The sequence below is a fragment of the Ambystoma mexicanum genome, chromosome 3p, assembly GCF_040938575.1.
Source record: "Ambystoma mexicanum isolate Mex_15411 chromosome 3p, UKY_AmexF1_1, whole genome shotgun sequence".
In the NCBI taxonomy this organism is placed as follows: Eukaryota; Metazoa; Chordata; class Amphibia; order Caudata; family Ambystomatidae; genus Ambystoma; species Ambystoma mexicanum.
In genome coordinates, this window is record NC_090925.1 from 318838843 (window position 1) to 318859358 (window position 20516).

At 45.5% G+C, this 20516-nt stretch overlaps 1 protein-coding gene across 1 annotated transcript in view; it reads left to right on the forward strand.

The window, feature by feature from the left end:
* Positions 1–1101: 1101 nt before the first annotated feature.
* ZBTB46 (zinc finger and BTB domain containing 46) overlaps positions 1102–20516 on the forward strand; it is a 402659-nt gene continuing 383244 nt past the window's right edge. The window contains exons 1-2 of the mRNA XM_069650876.1: positions 1102–1302; positions 18974–19089. Coding sequence (XP_069506977.1) covers positions 19065–19089 — 25 coding nt within the window. The 5' untranslated portion in view covers positions 1102–1302; positions 18974–19064. The remainder of the gene's footprint in view (positions 1303–18973; positions 19090–20516) is intronic.

Sequence of the window (20516 nt, forward strand, 5' to 3'; positions counted from 1 at the left end):
TTTTCTCTGCAAGTGGCTCCGGTAAAGGATCCTTCCTCATGTTGGATCTCCGTCTTCAGTGCAGGGCAAGATTCTCCACACATTCATGTCCGGTCCTCTTCTCCTGGAGACAATTTGGTTTCCCAGATTGTATCTAAATAGAAGACCAAAGACATCCAATTTTTGAAGCTGTAACAGGTTCAGGAGTCAGATAGATCAAGAAAGTCTGGACATTGGTGAAACACTGGGCAGAGTTGATGACAGTAACTATCTCTTATCGAGGCTTGGACAGGGACTGGTGGCTGGGAGAAAAAAATACAATGCAATCCTGGGCAAGAGCCATCTGTCTCGATTAGGCTGGCACAGTGACAAGGAAGAGCAGCAGTCATGAAGATGACATGCAAGTAATCTTAAAGTACTCTGAAACTGCATTACTGACGCCCCACCCAAAATGCAATTTCCGGCAACAAAGTACGATCTATTGAATTAGCTTGGGTTCTGTATTCGAAGTTCGGGGGTACATTCTCCAATGACAGTGGTTACCCAGAGATAGGATCATTGGTCACGTAAGCGGCCCGGGCTCTCTACGATCATTATCGGTAGTAGGGATATCGGTCTGGACCTGAAGGGCATGTCGGTGTCCAAAACAGTACGGATTGATGGCGATCTGGGGTGGAGGGTTGCGCTGCATTTCTCTTTAGTATCTCCCAAATAACTCTCAGCTAGACCAAAAAAAAAACGCGTGGCTATAAGTACTGTTCAAGAATCGACCCCTCCCACTTTATCCTTAGATCGACGTTCCAGACAGTGGATTCCTGCCTCAGACAGGAAGCGCTTGTGGGCGGTATCCTGTCCTGGTGCACGGCCATATTAAGGTCAGGCTAAAAGTCACTGTTTCATCAACTATCTTAGTGGATATGCATACTTTCCACCTTCCACTTTAGGCCTTTGGACGAGCAGTGACGTTTTGCCTGATCTTGAGATGGCTACACTCTAACCATACGATTCCTCCGCCTCTTGTACTGTGCATGCGTAAACCACTGAGCTGTCAGGTCTATGACCTGTCTGTGGCTTGCGCGCGCGCGCTGGCCGCTCCCTCTGGCGCACGCGCGCTGCCGTCTCTCGGGGTCGCGCGCTGTCTGTCTGCTCCCTTTCCTCGGTGCCGTGGCTGCTGGGCGTCGGGAGCGCGCGCCGGGGGCTCGCGGCCCAGTGGGAACTGGAGAGTCTGCGAGGAGCGGTGGCGACCGACCGACCGACTGACTGACGGCCGGGGGGGGAGGGCGTTCGGAAGGGGAACCGGCGAAGCCCATGGGGGGGACGCAGGTGAGAGTGGGGCATGGGGGTAGGGACTGGTGAATGGGCGCAGCCAGGAGAATGATCAGGTGAGGGTGGCGAGTGGATCTCTGTAGGGTGGCTGAATGTTATTTATGATCTACAATAGTAGGTGTTCTATTCAGTAGGTGAAGCTTTTTTGGGGGGGGTGATTGGGTACCATCATCGGGGAACTGGTTGGGGGCACAATGTCTACGTACCAGTACTTCTCAAGGGTGGTATAGTTACTCCTCTTCAGGGGCTAGTCTCGAGGGCGGGGGTTTCTTATCTTCCTCTTCACCTCCTGCCATGCCTTCTCAGTTCCACTCTCCTGTCAAAATGTGGGACTTAATTTAGTTGGGATTTGGGGTTTTTGTACTGCGTCAACAGCACCCGGCTATCGAGCCCCAGCTGGAACCGCAGGCTCACCTATCGTGTAAAAGATCAGGTGTATGAGACCTCAACCCTTCCCCCTCCCCCACAGCGAAATAGAAAACATTGGTTTTAACTCTAACCCCCGAAAACGCATTGGACTATAACCCAGAAGAGGGTAGCAACCTGTCCAAAGGAGATGAGTACCTATCATCAGAAATCCCCTTACCCTCCTCACACATAATCTAGATGTTGAGGGTCAATTGTCCAACGAGGCACCAGAGTGCGAGAGGAGGCGGCAGGCACCTCCTGGGGTTAATGTGACCGTACCCTACACCGCCATGCAACCTAAATTGAAGCAGACAAGGGGACTGTAATTCCACCACCTACACCATATTCACTCAGGCTAGTGTAACGGGGTAGGCAGCATTTCCTCGGAATGGACTAGGGCAAACAGGACTGTAGTTTTTAATTCCAATTTGGGACTAGGGGAAAGGGACTGCATCCCGCTCATACCCCTTACTAAAACAAGCTTATAAGAGAAAAGGGCAACCTTCTACCACACCACCATTGCTTGAGGCAAGGAGGGGATGCAGAGGGCAGTAGCCATTCCCCTTCCATCGCACTCCATTTCAGCTCAGCCCGGGGAAGGGGTGGGGGGGGGAATCTCCCTCCTCCTGCCTGTACCCAGCACAGCCCATGAGAGCAGAAGGCATGTGAGCCCGCAGCGGTCTCACTAGGGAAGAGGAGACGGGGGTGGGGCAGCGGTTGTCTGCCACCCTTCCCTACTCTACCTATGTGCCCTGGTGCACCCCAGAGCAGCTCTCCTTCCCCGGAGCAGGCTGGACTGGGCTGAGCTAATAATCCCTAGGCTGTCTGCATTCAGCGTGTATTGCTTTTCCCAGCCAGGCCACTCACGGGTGAATGTTTTCCCCTAAAGCCAGACACATCTGCCCAGCATCGCCTCCATTTTAATTACAGGCTGGAGTTGGGGGAGCTGACCTTGCAGATCCTCCCTTTCCCCCTCCGCGCGGGGAGTGGGGGCATTGACCCCTCCCCACCTGGAGGATATGCCCATGTCTTGGTTGGATGCAGCTGTAAAGGTGTGTATGCGCTGCCTTTGTCTCCGGCAGCTGACGCTGCTTCCAAAGCTCCGAGCATGGCCTGGTAATTCAGTGTGGGTTGCCACACAGAGAACACGGCCGCCTCAATAACACCCCGAACTCCCCAGCTGCAGTTTTTCAAAGGACAAGGCGACTTTTATACGTAACTATAACCAAGCATGTGTGTTTGTTATTCAGACATGTCACATAGCCCGGCTGTTTGTGTTGTTATGCTAATGATGCTTACACTGCGCATCTTGCAGCAAACCCAGCCTCTTCAGAACGCACCACCACGGGAATGATTGGAAAGGAAATCGGGTGTTGATATGCCATAGCTTAGCAAAAAAATAAATGTTGTCTCTTACAAGAGAATGTGTCATATTACCGGCCCCTTCTTCAGTGCGAGCACCTGTTATCGTCAATAACAAACTCAAATACCATGGCTAAATACCGCCATTCACCGCTTTCGTTCTTAACTTTTTCCTTCTCCCCTGACCTCCCCATATTAGTATTAAGCCCCATGTTAACTTGTTCTAGAATCTACATTTGTATGCTTTTCTGATTTTGTTGTTTCGCCTGGCTCTGAATCACCAAAAGGCAGTGCGTGGACACATTAACACACTGATCTATTTATGGGTATTCTGGACACTAAAATGTATTAACATTCTGGTCCTCTGTGTAGGGTTGGGTGGAAAAAGCCCTTTCCTATTCTTCGCCTGCACACAGGAACATGATTTTGTAGTGCATGAATTGCACTATTTTAGGTGTGGAATAGCGGGAGCTAGTAAATTAGTCTTTCAAAGTTATTTTCTCAGGAATCCGTCATGCGGTTGGGGGCAGTGGAGGAAGATGCGTGTATCTTATGTATGCGTGACAGTAGTGCAAATATATTCCTAATGTTAGTGTCTGGAATGAACACCATACATTTGAAGTTTTCAGAAATTGCTCACTCGTGTTTACACAGTTCTTTTTAAATGTGTACTGAGAGCAGTAGAAATAGCGCATTCCTCGTGTTCATGGGCTCACCTCACCCCATTACAGTTAGTGTAATCATGAGGATTGTACCATTCACCTTTTCCATTGCCATTCGGCCTAGGCTGCTGCCACAGAGGCAACAGGTTATTTCTCCAGCGGAGCAGTGCCCCAAGGGAGGATTACCCAGAGCGGGAGCAGCTTGTACTACGTCCCTGGCACTTGGAGTATGATGTGAGCAGGCCTCTACATTTGCACTCGACCCGTTCGAGTAAATGGTGTGCTACGCATATGTGGAGAATGCAATCTGGCTAGTAGATTGTAACTTCACATTTTAATCCCTCTGTGAGTATCCCCAGTTTAGGAGTGTTCTGATGTTGAGCCATTCCACGACACCTATGTGTCATTGTTACTGTGGGTGTGTTGAAACTTCTGGCTGTGACCGAATGGGTTCATTTGTTTGACCTGTCATTGTGTGGGGTGTAGAGCGTGGCTTGGTTTGTAGTCATTTTTTGCTGGATTGTTTTTGTTGTGTGGTAGTTGAGGTTGTGCGGTTTGAGTTGCGTTATTGTTGAGGTTAGTGCCCGATTATGTGTGGTTGTACAGGTTTTGAGTGATTGTTGTGATGCAGGTCAGTACGTGGCTGTGCAGTTGGCTTGCTTTGCTGGTTTGAGGAGTGGCTGAGGGCAAACTGCTACATGTTGTCTTATGGTCACTTGAGAGCAATTGTCTGCTTTGAAAAGGATGTGAAGTGTTGCTCATCTTGACTCTCTGACTGATTGGCAGAATGGATTGTTATACTGGTGAGAATGGTGCCTCGAGGGAGGGAGGCTGTAAAATCTGTTTCTGTTCTCTGCTAGGACAGGGTCTGCAACCTTCCACTCATATTTTGGGCTTCAACTCCTATCACACCTAGCCAGAATGGTCAGTGGTGAAGGATCATGGGAGTTGTAGTCCAAAACATTTGGCAAGTCATAGGTTTCAGACCTGTGGACCAGGCTGGTCCAAGCTGAAAGAGACAGCATGGAACTGCTCCTCACCATGTGCCTCCTAGTTCATTTTTTAGCCCAAATTCTGTATGTAAGAAAGCTGGGTTGAACATGGACACTCTTAAATGTGGGTTTGTTTTTGAACTGTGGCTACTCTGTGACCAATGCCCTGGACCAGGTTTCCCGGATGGTCCTAAGCCCTGCTAGTAGCTGTATATTTTTTGTTTATTGGGCAGGCTACACAGTTTTTCGACCGCAAACTTATTCAAAAGAAGTAACAGTGAATGAGGCAGGTTCTGTATAATGGGATAGATTGTGGCAGACAATGGAGGAATGATTGTACAGAAGAGCTTACATGCAGCAGACTGTAGTCTGACAAGACTGGCTATGTAAACAGTAAGTAGGTACGCTAGTTCGTGCCAAGGTGGTCCAGGAGGGGAGGTGAACACCTTCGTGGTTAAGGAGATGGAGCTTGAACAATGAGAATTTGATGTAGTGGATTGTAGTTTTTTTTTTTTTATTAAAAACAATGTTATTTTTGTTTTTTTTTAATGTGGGGAGGATGGGAGTTAAAGTGGTACTGGCAAAAAGTGAGGTATCTGCGTGAAAACATCACTGTGAATCGCATAACATGTTTAAAAAAATGTTTATATATAAAAAAAAATATTTTCCTCCTAACCGACTTCACTGCATACATATGTGGGTTGTCCCTTTAACCCCCCCACACACATATACAGCACAATTTCGGCTAACATGTTTTGATATATATCATATGATTTGATGAAATCTGATTATCAGTGATTGTCTGCAATGTTTTGGTACTATACCAAAAGTGAGAAAACGCAAGGATTTGGGCAGGGTGCTGAGATTGTGGATTGTACTTGAGCTCATGGTCACGATGGACAATAGATGGCGATATTGTTATCAAGTTTGGGGGGAGGTGTTTCGAACGCTCATGTAGAGATTTCAGCACAAGCAATGCCCATGTAAAGAGGGGCCAATGTTCAATGGCCAGACAACCGGAATGGAGGCACTTTTTGAAGTTGCGTAACAAGCATGGGAGATTGCAGAGGATGTCGGTAGCTAATTTGAATACTTTGTCATGCGGGGAGCACCACTGGAGGGAGGCCAAAAAGGTGTCGTACAGTAGTTGAGGCGACTGATAACCAAGATGAGTATGAGGGTTTTAGTGGTGTAAATTAGTCTAGGACAGATTTTCTTGGTGTTGAGCATGTTAATCTTGAAGGTAGAAGTAATAGCGGTGAAGATCGGTGTTGTAAAGAACCACAGGCTTGTATGTCTGGGGGAAGGAAGAGAGCAAATTGGGACGAAATGAGATGGGAGAGGGAAAGAAAGGTGGGGGATTAAAGGCAGGAAGGCACTTCAGTCTTGGAGGAGTTCAGCATAAAGCAACAAAGTCCTGTCCAGTGGTTGATGGCAGAGACCGATATGCAGATGGAAGTACCCAGAGTAAAAATAGGGCTGGGGAAGATTTGAGTGTCATCAGCAAAAAAGTGGTTGGACAATCCAAATGAGGATATCTGTTGACAAAGACTGGACGCGTAGAGGCTGACTGCAAGAGAGTGACTGATGGATCCTTGAGGGACATGAATGGGGAGAAGAGAGTTGTGTGTTCCTTGGGATGGAGGAGGTCCTATGGGAGAGGTAATGGGCCATTCACTTGAGCGATTTCCTACATTCTAAAGTCGGCAAGGGTGAGAGGAGTGGCTTACCATATCGAAGACGACCAAGAAGAGATCAAGCAGGAAAAGGATGGAGGGTCATTTGCAGTGCTCAGCAGAAGTTAAGCGGGCCAGTGGGTGGGAATATATGGATGGTAAGTTCCCAGGTGAGTCCCCTTACCTGCATCTCGAAACTTGGTGCGCAATTTCCTCTTTTCAATTACACGCTGGCTACAGGGTGAGCACTGAATGCAGGCCCAATGGCAGCGTTGCTCTTTAAAGTAAACAAAGGAGTGTGGGAGCCCCTCTACTGAGAACAAACATGGGTCAAATACCCTGTCCAACTGGAATTACATCCACTTAGGAGGGTCTACAACCACGTTTTTGCTCACTGCACCCACAGAGGAGAAATATCCATTTGGATATCGGTCTTAGTCCCACCTATAAGGGCAGTCCAGCACCAAAATGCTAGGCAAATCTCCTCCGAACTAGAGTACCACCATCACCCCAGCTACGTGTTTCAGCCTAGTCAGACATCATCAGTGAGATGAAGCTGAATCTCTCTAAGACAGTGGGTAATGGGTCCACGCGGTAATGGGGGGGGGGGGGGGAGCCCCTCTACTATTTGAGCCCCTCTACTGAGAACATACATGGGTCAAATAAACTGTTCTATGTAATTTCTCCCACTCAGGAGGGCCTACAACCACGTTTTAGCTCACTGCACCCTGCTCTTTAAAGTACAAACTGCAGAGTTGAGATGGTTAAAAATCTGTTGGGGACACAGAGGGTGATGAGTTTTGCGTCAAGGTGTCTCGCATAGCACAGAGCTGCATTCTTGTTTGAATATTCAGTCACTGGACAACTCTGTTGGCATCCCACGGATTACAATGGTGTTCGGACAGTGACTGAAGTGCGATCCAGGGCTACTGTATGGTATTCCTCACACTCACTCCTACTTACTCCCCACATAGGCTGGGTGGTATCTGTTTAGCAGAGTCTACTTAGGTGCAGTTTTGAAAATTGGAGTTAACTAGGTTTAGGTATATTTCTGGGTTGTAGATGGGAGGGATGATGCTGGGGATGTGCTCCACACATGACACTGTGTCCTACAGCAATGTGTTTGAGATATGCATGGCGACCAGTGCATCCTTTTTAGAGTGAGAGGTAATTATACCTAACCTAATGTTAATGAACGCTGCTGTAAGATTATATCGAAACTGAGATTGGTGCATATGATCAAGGACATTACTCTACATGCACCGGTGTGCATTACATGAGTGTTCCTTTTCTTGTGAAGAAACACACCCCTGACTGCAACAACCCAGCCAACTATTGACCCGTCTTTCTATCTCCTTCTTCACTGTGCCAAAGCTCCAGAACATGTATTCTTCAACCGTATCGCTGACTACCTACAGGGCAACATACTCTGTGTTTTTTAATACAAAACAAGGAGAAGTTATTTGAGGTTCCATTTGTTTCTTCTACATCTATAGTGGCCTGCAGCTCATTAAATCTCCCTATCGGAAAGTCTTAACTATCCCTCAATTGTTTATACTTTTCCTAGTCTGCGCTAAAGTGCCGCCTATCTAGAAAAGGGGATAGAAAAGATAATGTCCCTTACCCGACTCGCTACTTTCCTATATCTAACGATAAGGGCACTTCAGGAAGTTATTTTTCTTTGTATTCCTTCCTTTTCAAGGTATAACACTTAAAATAAAAGTCTACAGTAAACTCTACTTATTAGAACGATTATTTCTCCCAGGCTCTCAATCAATCTGAGTGTCTTGGGGATTCGGGGCATCACCCTGAACCTTCTAGCCAAACGGTTTCAGCGGAATGAGCTTTTGTCTAGCCGCTTTTCTCAGGTCTAAAACCCAATCCTTTGGTTGGGGCCACTTTAGGAGGAGGTACACCATTATTCTTTCAGCCAAAGCCCATGTTTCCTTTCAAGAGGTCTTTTTATCTCTTCTTTTTTCTCTTTTTTTGTCACTTATTTCGACCCTGTATGGGGAGACACAAAATATGGAACCAACCCTGTATCCATTACCCTTTTCTGTTCTCACGTGGAGCTTCTATTCCGCCATGTTTATTCCTCACCCTTAGTTGGAGTCTTGGGGGTATCGCGGCAAAGGTTCTTGAAGGTCAGCTCTATAGAGTCTGCCTGTAATCTCAGAACCCATAAGGTAATGTCTTTACAGTATTTCAAAAACGGCACACACTGTAATAGTCAACAATATCTTATACATTTTCTATATGCAGTGCCGCATTTATGTTTTGGTGATTGAATTATCACACTGCATAGTTTCCACTTCCTGGTTCTTTTCTTATTGCCCACGAGTAGGTTATTTTATACGCCCCATCTGGAGAGTTTTTTTCTTTATTCCTCCTTCTTCTGATCTTTTTCTTTTTCTCTTTTAAACCTGACGGTTATAATGCTCTGTCAGTATCTGCAGAGCATTGAGTTTGCATCAATGACTGTTAATTTTATGACTTGATTTTCTTGCGCATTGAACTACTATGCGCGCAACAGGGCAAGCATTACATTAAGCATGCAAGTATTCCCTATCTTTCTTGTCTGTGCTTTTCACTATTAAGTTTTCTTGATGTGCCAAGTCACTTACTTTAATGACTTAGTCAGGTGTATTCCCCAGCAGCTAAACACACGCACGTTCGTTCAGTGTGTAAGGTATCCCTTTCTCATCTTTCGAGCGTTGGAGTGTGTCACGTGATAATTATGAAATCTACGTGATCAAGTCACATGATGTATTTGAAGTCACTGTGATGCAAGATGGATAAGTGTTCGCCATATTGGGATGGGATCTGTCCTCTTTCTATTTGTCCATATGCTATCTGCGTTCTTATTGATCCTCCTTCTACCATCTCATTAGCTTTCAGAAGTATTATCTGTGTCCTTCAGCATATGCTGTAATGGCACCCTTCTATGTGCGGTATCTGTTCTCTTTTTTTATTTATTTTTTCGGGATATGCCAAAGAGTATCATTTTGATGTTGCGAGATCAACGTGATGCATATGTAATGAAGTCTGTCTTATTTCTACTCAAGATGACAGCATCCCATATTCTTATGGATGTTGCTTCCGCCATCTTATTAATTTCTCTGTCTATATGCCTATACATGAGCCCTTAATATACCCATAGATTTTTTTATACATAAATGCTTACCATTGCTTTTTCTTAGTATATCCCATCGCAGCATTCAAATGTCACAATTCGATATATCTTTTTCTTTTCCTTTACTTTTCTTTTTTTTCTTGGTCCTGCGCATTATTATATATGTAAGAGGTGGACTATTGGTATCAGAAGTGGCCACCGTTTGCCGACTGATCGCCTCGTTTAGGCCGTCTTTAAAAGTGTTAAGGCGGAAAATCCACAATTGCTCTCTTGAGGAGCATTGATCCTATTTCGCCTCCCCTTTGTGGTATCTTTCCTTTTTCGAGGATTGTCCAAGCTATATCATTCTCAGTGTGTTGCATGTTGACAAAATGATCAACCAGGGGTGCGCTCATCCGCTTCGTTCTAATATTTGAGCAGTGTTCACATATTCTTATTTTTATGGCCCTCATAGTCATGGCTCCATAGTCATCCTTGTATATCTTTTTCTGCAGTGACATGTAATTTGATACATGTAAAGGAGGAAACAGGCAGCCAGGAGTGTGCAACTTAAAAGACTTCTCCTTCTCCTTCTCCTCCCTTCTATAGGGGCTGGAGTTGGGTAGACCAATCAGTGAGGTCTTGTACTGGTTCTCTATAAATATCACCATAAACCCCGCCCCCTTTCTCTTTGATCGAAGGTTGCTATATTGCCTTGTCTGTCAGGGCCGGGAAACTACGGGGAATCCCGGCTTCCAAGTCAGCCGACATCGCTGAGGTACTTGGAACGCTGTTGCTCAATACGGAAGGTGAGCGATGGTTGAGTACCCGGGGAAGGTTTTCTGCTTTGTTTGTCTGCTATGTATTCCTGCTGTACCGGGAACCAAATCCGCTTGGTAGGTATCCGACGGTTGTCTGGGAGCATGTCCGACCCAGTTATCCTGGGTCTTGTCGTTCCGCTTGTCGGGAAAAGTATTCCCTGGGTAGGTAGAAGGCAGGGGAGCGGGTACGGCCGGGACACTTTCAGTCGGGTCTCCTGTGACACCGCCTGCAGGGGTCTCGCAGCTGCCAACCGCATGGTTGTCGAACCCAGGATGCCACAGACTCTCGTTGGGTTGCACCGAGTGGGCTCTCACATTGTCTTCCTTCTATATCGCGGCGTTCGATTCTGACATCCCCTCCTTTGGGCCTTTTCCCCTGAATTCCTCCATGTTCAGTTCACAGTACACTACATTGGTTTTGCAATTAAGGTTTTGCATAAGGATCTCTGTTCCCACGGTGTGGTCCATTTTATATCTATTTTGGTCCTGCGCTTTGTGAATGGACAGACTGAACATTGGCCACAGGGTGTGTGTCAAACGGCTTATGGCAGGATCCATAATTTATTCTGATCTCTCATTTCCTCATTATTTTCTCTGTATGTATTTACCAATGAGCCTCATAGATCTTTCCTTCTCTTGATAGCGAATAGTGGGACTTCTAGGTTGACATTCCCCACATTTAAAATTGGCCAGAGTTTCTCGATCTCTTGTTTTATCCTATTCACCACTGGTGACTGGCTAAGTACTGCTGTTGTTTGGTTCTGTTATTGTATTTTCTTCTCATGCTGAGTTAGTGTAATTTCCCTCTGAATGTTACAGGCCCTTTTTCTTGCATGTAGTATAATTTTCTCAGGGTAGTTTATTTCTCTTAATTTTTGAGATAACTTGGTTGCTTGATCATCATCATTCCCTTCTTTTTGTACAGTTCTCTCCATACCTCAAGAACTGTCCAAAGGGTAAGTTCACTTTCAGACTCTTCGGCTGACCACCTCTAATCAGGGATTCATAGCATGAACATATGGAGACACTTAGCGAGGTCTGTCTTCTACTTTCTCACTATGGCTCACTGCTGAAATCTCAGCGGTCCTCATTTTCCTTGGTGTCTCTGCTGCATTTAACACAGTTGAGGATTCCACCGTCCTTCAGACTCTTACATTATGACATTTAAGGCACTGTTCTTGCTTGCCTACCTGGCTGAATGCCCTTTTTTCCCCTGCTTCCTCGGTCACCAAGTCATTCTTCTCCACCACCTTTCTGCAAGAGTTCCTGCAAGTGTCTGTTCTTTTCCCTCCGTTTTCTGCATGCAATCGACACCTCCTATCTCAGGGAACCTCCTCTCCGGATTCTCATATCTATTTATTGCTGATATTCAAATCTTGTAATCTCTCCCTACTTACCCTGTAAGATGTACACATTGCTAACTGCATATCTCCTATACTCGCTGAGTAGCCCCGCGTTGCTCGACGCTCAGCACCTAAACCGATCTTTCTTCTGGCCTCCAATGCCAAACCCCTTATCTCTTCTTTATCCCCCTCCCCGTGTCCACCTTTTATGCAGTCTCCCTCTTTCATTCCTTAACCGTTCTACCCATCACAAACTCCTTACTTCCTGAGCAGGACCTTCCAGCAGTGGCTGTTTTAAATATCACCTTTGATAACCTTCTTCTCTCTAAGGAGAGAATCTCAGATTCTAAGAGTGCCACATCCCCTGAATGATCCAACAACTGGATTCCATGTCTGTGGCATCAAAGTATGGGTATGCCTGGGCAATTAAACATCCAATGTTCCAGGACTGTCAGAGCGCATTCTTGATACCACATCCTCTACTAACTGACTGTTCAAATTTGCCTTGGAGACTGTGACAAAATTACTTGCGTGCTGGGATGAGTAGTAGTTTCTAGATTCCTACTCTGACCAAGAGGGCAGGGTTTAATATACTCTTTGAGGGGCTGTTTCCCAGCAGGGAAGCATCCCAAACAAAAATAGTACTGTATGTACCAAAACAAAAGAAATGTCCAAGTTTCTATAAAGACTTTAATCAAACACAGAGGACAGACAAACTAATAAAACACAAACCACGGACCAGAGTAATATATGCAGACTTTTGGCCGAAAAATCAAATTAGTCCACAAGACCTCAAAACACTGTAGTATAGAGTTAAAACATGGCCCATGCATAAACCGTAGCCAGGTAAATGTCCTACTAGGGAGGGTATTGGAACTCAGAAGGGTATCTTTTGCTAGCCCATCTGTGCCTCTGAGGGATCTTAATTGTCAGTAGGTTTAACCCATGTCTGGGGAGTGTTGTGAGACCCTTCCCTGTGTCTCTGAGGAAAGTTTAGTCGGTTTTCTGTCCTTACCAGCAAGGAAGGTTGTCGCAGAGCACTTGCAGGGCCGCCACCTCCAGCTGCAGGGTCCTGGGTACCAGCGTGTTAGCAGCAGGCAGGCCTTGTCCAACAGCAGGTCACTTCAAATGTTCCTGTGACTTGGGTGAGGGGGTGGTCTAACTCTCTCCCTGGAAAGCTTTATCTTCACCTCACTGGCGGGGGTTTTGAGGAGACAGTTACCACAATACATTTCCAGCAGCATCCTTCTCGTTTAGTCCAAAAATGATTGAATTGGGTGTTGATCTCACTCCCATATAGTCATTTTGTCAATGCACATTCTTTCACTTCAAGATTTCTGTAAGGTTTCAATCCTTGCTGCTGTGACCAGAGTCTTTGGTGATGTCGGTCTCAGAGTGATTTGTTTTCAGGAAGTGGGTTGAGGGCACAGGAAGAGTGAATGCCCTAAGAAAGTTCCCGGTGGTGAAACCCGTGTCTTGGTTGTTACTTCTCTAAATTCCCCCTACCCTGGTTGCCTTGCATCAAAGACACTCCAGTAATTGCCTGCTTAGCCTGACATCACTCTTGTACTGGTTGATTCCCTTTTAAGCACTGGTTCCTCATTACCCTGTGGGGATAATGCATTCTTCTTAAGGTGTGAAGCCTTCCAGGACTGAACCTAACAAGTTGTTTGGGTGAAACTCCACCTTAGACAGTGGTTCACAAAAAGTTGACCGTTCCGTGACTAGAAACCCGTTTCACAATAAAATGACATCCAGTGGGTTTTGGCTATTTACCCAAATGCCAGCATATCAAGCCAGATATAGCTTTATTTTGATCAATATGCCAACGGGCATTGGGGGGTACACAGTTGACGCTTGAGCTGTTTGTTTACTTTCGAAAGTATCCCCAGATTCCTTCCAGAAAAGGCCCTTTCTCATTTTAGAATAACTGTTCGTAGAGGTGCCAGCGCAAAATCTTTGGAGTGCACTTTCCCGAAGTAGTCATGAAAGCTCCTTGCAATCAATTTGTAGGCTGTTACTAGTTAAATAGCAGATTTGGCAACCAACAACTGGTTACACTTTGGAAGTGAAGAAATCTGCCCTTTTGAAAGTGTCGCCCAATGCCGCTAAAGACTAATTTTAATTTAGAAGACTGTAATTCCACAACATACTGTTTCTCACAATAAAAGTTAGGCTAATAAGGTCAGATGTGTTTAATGATGGCTGTATTATGCGAAAGGGTCTCCTTAGTGCTAATTATGCTTTTAAAAGGAAACTTATATGAAAATCAAAAACTATTACTCAGTTTCTCCATGTGCACATTACTTGTTGGGTACTGTGTGGCCTAACAGCTGCTGGAATGCCAGGCACTGATGCCCAGAGGAAACCATACAGGAGGTGTATTAAATATGGATGTTGGCACGTGCCTCAAAATGTGCACTTGCTGCTAGCCATTGGCTAGTGATAATTGATTCTTGGAGAATAAGAAATGTTGTGCTGTGTATATTTGCAGAATTTAAAGGGTTTGTCAATGTGTATGCCTCTAGTAACTTGAAATATCTACTCCTGGTAGGTAAGTTGAATTATACACCCAATGACTGACAGACTCATGTGGCTACACACCCATAACGCTAGATTTGAAAACGGGGTGCAGTATGACTTTCATGTCGGAATCCATTTACTGTAGCTCCTACAATTTAAAAAATAGCAGATGGAAATCCGTCACAAAGACGCTTTAAAATAACTATATGCCTCACGCCATACTCGCCTCACTCTGCATAACCATGATGGGCCTGTTTTTACCGCCCTTCCATCCTCTAGGCTTCTCCTGATCATTCTTTTCTTCCCTCAGCAGTGTAAGATCTGAATTCCACTGGTGGAGTCACAGTAAGCCACTTCTGGGACAAGTCCAGGTGCTCTGAAAATGCTAAGCATAGCATATCTGCCCAAGATGCGTATAGAGTGTCACGTGCGGTCTCCTCCTGCTCCTTCCCCAGCTAGTTTGAGTGCTCCAGGATTCATTTTGTCCTGAGAACAGCGATTCTTGGTGAAACACATTTCCTTCTCAATACATTAATTTAATACTGCTTAAATCTATATGTATTGACACAGGGAAGTATGTTCTCAGCAAGGTCAGTGTTTTGCTGATTGTTTGATAGTGCTTTACTATGACAGCAAAAGCAAAGCTGGGAACCAAGTAAGAACTTTGGTTTCAAGCAGCAAATCAAGGCATACTGGCTTTCACTTGTATGCGGCATCATGTTCTGCTGATACCTTACAATATTGTCCATTGCTATCTGTAGTTCTGATTGGTAAACTATAAATGGATTCATGTGGCACCGGGCCAAGTTTGAAGAGAGTAGCAACATCTAGTGGGTATGGTAGTAAGCGTTTTGGAATAATAGTTGACATTCTTTTCCGCATGGTACCCTTCAAAATACGACTGAGCACTTTGTAAAGTTTATAACTGCACTTCAGAAACCATCATGGTTGATTGTTGCTACCTTGGCTTTGGAAGGATTAAAGGCTGAGTCGCCATGCAATCTGTAACATGTTTTTCGTACGAAATTGCATTACTGCAGAGACTATTTAAATTCCGGATTTTGTGTGGGATTCTAGATGTTTACGGAGCTGGGCCTCCCTGAATAGGACCACCAGCCCTATGACTTAACAAGTGTCGATGCCCTTAGGTGATGTCCTGTTACTGTGATTTATACCTCTCTGCTGCTAATGGCCTGTCTCCAGGCTCTCTGGTGGATCTGAAAGAGAGTGGGGCGAGTTAGGTTAGTTAGGAGAGGGAAAATGTAAGCTGGTTTTGCTATTGTGTTGATCCCCCGCAGAGCTGAAGTACCCCAAACTCTTCACGTGACTCGCAAGTTGGTTATACAGTTTTTGTATTCTGATGTTTGATGTCAGTTGGGAGAGTTTGTCAATTGCTATGTTAATGTGGCTTAGACGGTGAGCATATTGTGCCGGAACATAGACTAGAGCAGGGGGCAGTCAGAGATCTCAATGGCTGCGTTGGTTAGAGCGCAGAATAAACTTGAAACCACGTCTAGAAAATCTGAACATGACATAGAAAGGCATAAAGGTCATGACAAGCATTCGAAGTTCTAGCAACACAAGCAAGACTTGCAACCAGGTAAAACAATCATGTGTCCTTCCCACACTTCTACTGAAGGCGTCCTGCAGAAAAAATCAATTTCGCTGTCTCACATTGCAAAGTTCAGTCCATCTCTGCGCCTGTCTGTGTTTCTCGCTGCCTCCTATACAATTCCTATCTGGGAATTGGCAGAGTTGGAAAGGGGGAGCTTGGCGACTGCGCCCATTGCCATACCCTGATTGCAAAGGATTATGGGAGGGAAGAACATTTGGTTTAGGCAATCAGTGTATCGGTTGGTAGGATGAGAGCAGTCTTAAACGTCACTCTATCTAGCCTAGGTGCTGCGCTCGATGCTTATCTGTGACTTTTGCCATCCGGCCACTGGACAGTGTTTGTTTAGAGATCACGGTATAGTAGTAGCATTGCTGCTTGTTTCTTCTAGACGTCGACCCCAGTGTTTTCCTCAAGCCTCAAAAGTTTCTCACTTAATGCACACAGCCACTAGCAAAAATAAAATCCTCTCACCAACCCCCCCACCCATTAAGGGTTTATCATATGCACAAGGTGTGAACTGTCCCCACAAGGAGGTATCTTGGAGCTAGGAAGGAACCACTTCAACCACCAACAGCTATATTTACTACAAAAAAGGTTTACGGGGGAGATGGGCTGCCTTTCTTGTTTGTGGTGGACTTGATTCATTTGCATCCTAATGTACACATTTTTACACTTTTGCATGATTTATCAGATGCGTGTTGATTTGTGTCCGTAGTTTTGAAATTGGTCCCAAAAGCTACAAAAAGACATGCTTTGGACATGTGGGCTCGGATTGTTGCCTGGTGGTCTTCTGCTTCGTTGGTGAGGCTTAGGTCCCTCATATCCAGCTTTGCTATTGCTGGCCTGTTCCTTCTGCATGTTTACCAACCTTTTTTGACGCACCTATCCAACGTGGTATCGGCTTTGCCTGTGTTTCTTCAGGACTGTGTTCCTTTTATCTGTACATGTTCTACCTTCTTCAGGCACGTGGGCCTTTCAGGGTTTGCAGTATGTGCAATTTAGGGGGATAGCTCTGTTGTGTAAAGCCATGCTATGAAAGGTTCTGTATGTGCGCTTTGGGGGTGGAGGGATAGCTCAACTGTTTAAGGTCTGATCATGTATGGTTGTGTATGATCTGTTACTAGTGTTTTATACAATGCTCCGCTGCCGTGTGCATGGTCTACAGGTGCTCTGGCAGATCCGGAAGAGACCCAAGTGTAACGGAGGAAAATGCAAGATACTTTGAACTGATGCATGCAGACCGGAAAAATCAGTTCTTGGAGTGGCTCATTTTATGGGTTTTCTGTGTTTGATGCGGTGTGTGCAACACACACTCCTTCACGACAGGCGCACTAAAAGGCTCTGATTACACCCTGCTCTAAAGCAATTTGTGTATACCTCCCCCATTGGGAAATAAAGGTTTTAGATTATAATTTGATAAAGATGATCCTGCACGAGAAAGGCACATGGTCCAATTCCTGGCCTCCCGATATGACAAGACACATTTCAGAGTAGGGCCCTGGAAATCTGCATCCAGCTAAAGGCAGTCCTGCCAATCCCGATAATCGACAGTGTAAAATGACAAAATGGCACTTAGGGGTCAGATAATGCCCTGTTTGTTCACTCTGCTTCCATCATCAAGCAGCGGTGCCAACCCGTTTTGATCCCACATGTGGGAGGACACCTTGAATGAAAAAGAAAAGGTGGTAGCCTTTTGCTTGGCTTGTACACCCAGCTCCAAGTAGTTAAAATAAGTGTTTTAATAGTCACTTTTCCTGCGATTTTTGTGTGTTTTGCTACTGCTCGACTCTATGGTGCTACTGTTATCAGCATTGGCAGGGGGGCAAGACTAATTGGACCTTGCCGCTATTCGAACTGGTCAAGTGCACTTGCATACAGATCTCCGTAACAAGGTTGATCCGTCTATACGGTCTGTATATCAATGAATGTCTTTTCCCCTTATTGCGTTATCCAATGCCCTTTACATGCAACACTGCACAACAGGGTTTAATTCGACCCTTCAAGAAATGAACGATTCTTCTTGGAAAGGAAGTGGGTCAGTGCTTAAAAAGAGAAATTAAAGAGCAGGGAAGAACATGAGCGGAGAACAGAAATATGCCAGGAAGCCTTTCAAATTCTTCCAGAAGGACTAACGGGATTGTTCATGTTATAAGCAAGGAATTGGTGTTCCAAAGAAGGGTTGACATGCGCGGTAATGTTGCCTTTTTTAGACCAGACTTTGAGACCTTCCCACAGTTGAAGGGGCCAGGGGCCGTTTAAACTGAACACAGTGATTTAATTTCTTTGCCAAGGACTCCAGTATTGGACAAGAAAAAGTGCTAGTAACTTTGGTGTGTGCATTTGATTTGAATGTATAGAAGATCCTCATCACAATCCTGAATTTAACGAGCACCCCATAAAACCTTGCCTTGGTAATTCTTCCTGCTGCTGGGTTTGTGTGGGGATAGATGGCCCAGGCAGTATGTTGCACTTTTCACTGCCTGTTTATATGGAATGACTCCCTTTTCAATGTTTTCCTATGCGAGGAACTCTATTTAAATGCATGTGCACGAATTCCCAAACTACTTGATTTGGTCACAGTGTTGGATGTTTGTTGTGAGCCTCTTGCTGTGTCATGTCCGAAGTTTGCACCAGGTTGTTTGGGGGCTTGTAAGTGACCATCTCCTGTACTCCCCAGCCCCTCAATGTGTCTTGTGGCGCCTGAAAACACTTGTGTATAGGCGCCATACACATGTCCAATACATAAATCAACTCCCAAAGTTTAGTTATTCTGCGGCATTGTTTTCCCTTTGGAAACCAGCTGTTATGGACCCTGCCTGACAAGGCAGCGAGTGATCAATTCTTATAAATGCTGCTTCTGCTGAGTTTCTTCAGACATGTACTGACCCTTGTGCAGTACATCAAAACTGTGGGTCTGCTGTGTGTTCATTGCGTGCATGTGTTCCGATAATCATTTTCGGCAAGAGGGAGAACCCATTTTATAAACCTAAATAATAGCTGTACTGGTTAGTAACTGCGCTGAAGTGGCTCTCTGCTGTAGCAATATCTATTTTCCTCCTGTTAGTAGAATGTTTTGTGTTGATCATTTAAATGTCTTTTGACCAGTTTTAAAAATGCTTGCTTTAACTTCGCGCTTGTTTGTCTTTCTATCTAGGACATGTAAAGATCACTATTGGAGGACGTTTCCAACCCCACGATAAAATGCCCATCTCTGCGCTGGATGTGTGTAAACCATATCTTTACCAATGAAGACTGACTTTTCACCTTTTGGTATGTTTGTCCCTTAATGGCTGTGTAATGCGATGTTAATCTTGCCAAACGCGACACTTGGAGGAACTTCTGTGACTGTAGAAAATAATCTCATCACCTGCGGAGGTCTTTAATTGAAGTTTGGCCCTGCACCAATGAACCCTGTTCATGCTTTAAAAGCAAAATAACATGACGTGGATTAGTCCATATCGCTACGTCCTAATTACTTTATCCGCAGCAATTCCTCTGCTTGGATACATTGGACATTCAGAAATTAATCCCTTTGATCTTCTTGCTCGAACTCTCTGTTGATCAAACGCTTCTCCAAGCAGAGAGCTCGGGTTCTCGTTCTCTCTCTCTCTCTCTCTCTCTCTCTCTCTCTCTCTCTCTCTCTCTCTCTCTCTCTCTCCTTCTCTCTCTCTCTCTTCCCCCCTCTCTCTCTCTCTTCCCCCCTCTCTCTCTCTCTCTTCCTCTCTCTCCCTCTCTCTCTCTCTTCCTCTCTCTCTCTCTCTCTCTCTCTCTTCCTCTCTCTCTCTCTCTCTTCACCCCTCTCTCTCTCTCTCTCTCTCTCTTCCCCCCTCTCTCCCTCTCTCCCCCCCCTTTTTGGAACAGTCTCCCTCTCTCTCCGTCTTTAACCGGACCACCTCAAGTTCCGCAAACAGCTAGAGTCCTTTCTCCTCTTCTCCTCCTTCCTTCTCCCGCCTCTGGTGTTGACCATCCCCTCTGTCTCTGAGATTGGCGGCCTGGGCAGAAACCCAATCGCCCCATCACCCGCTCCCCACCTTTCACTACCCCCTGGGCTCACACGAGCCTGTCGGTTGGTTTGCCTCTGCCCCGCACTTACCTGTTGGGTGCTAGACCTCCTTTGCTTGGGATGTCTCCGCGCGTGCACTTACCTGTTGCCTCCCCAAAGGGCACCTTTGTCACTTCCTCCCCTAGGGGACCCTAATAGCACGTACTCCAACTACACCCCCTCTTTTTTTTCATTTTTCTTTTCAGTCCACTTGCATGCTCTGAATGTCACAAGCCCTAGTAGGACCACTGTTTGTTTCTATTTATTCATTGTCACTTTCCTTCTTTATTTTCTTACTTGTTCCCTTGTGGCGCTTTGAAACGCTGTCTTGCTGTATAAGCGCCTTATAAATATGAACTAATCTATTCATGGATAATTCCCTTGCAATCTTGACCAAGCCAGCGCCATTACTATGGTGATCGCATTCGTCCCAGTCTTTCATTATTAGAACAGCCGCCTTATGATTGAGATGCAGTGTTTTGAAGTTGTGGGTTCATGCTGTTTGTTGTTGGGTTTGGTGTCATTGTCACTTCTGTTGTGTCTGTGGCCGCTGCTTGAGGACGAGAGGTAACAAAACGCTTGGCTGCAGCGCCACCAACTGGCAGAATGAAGAACATTTGCTCTGGTTCTTGGAGGTGACTGGTACAGGAGGAGG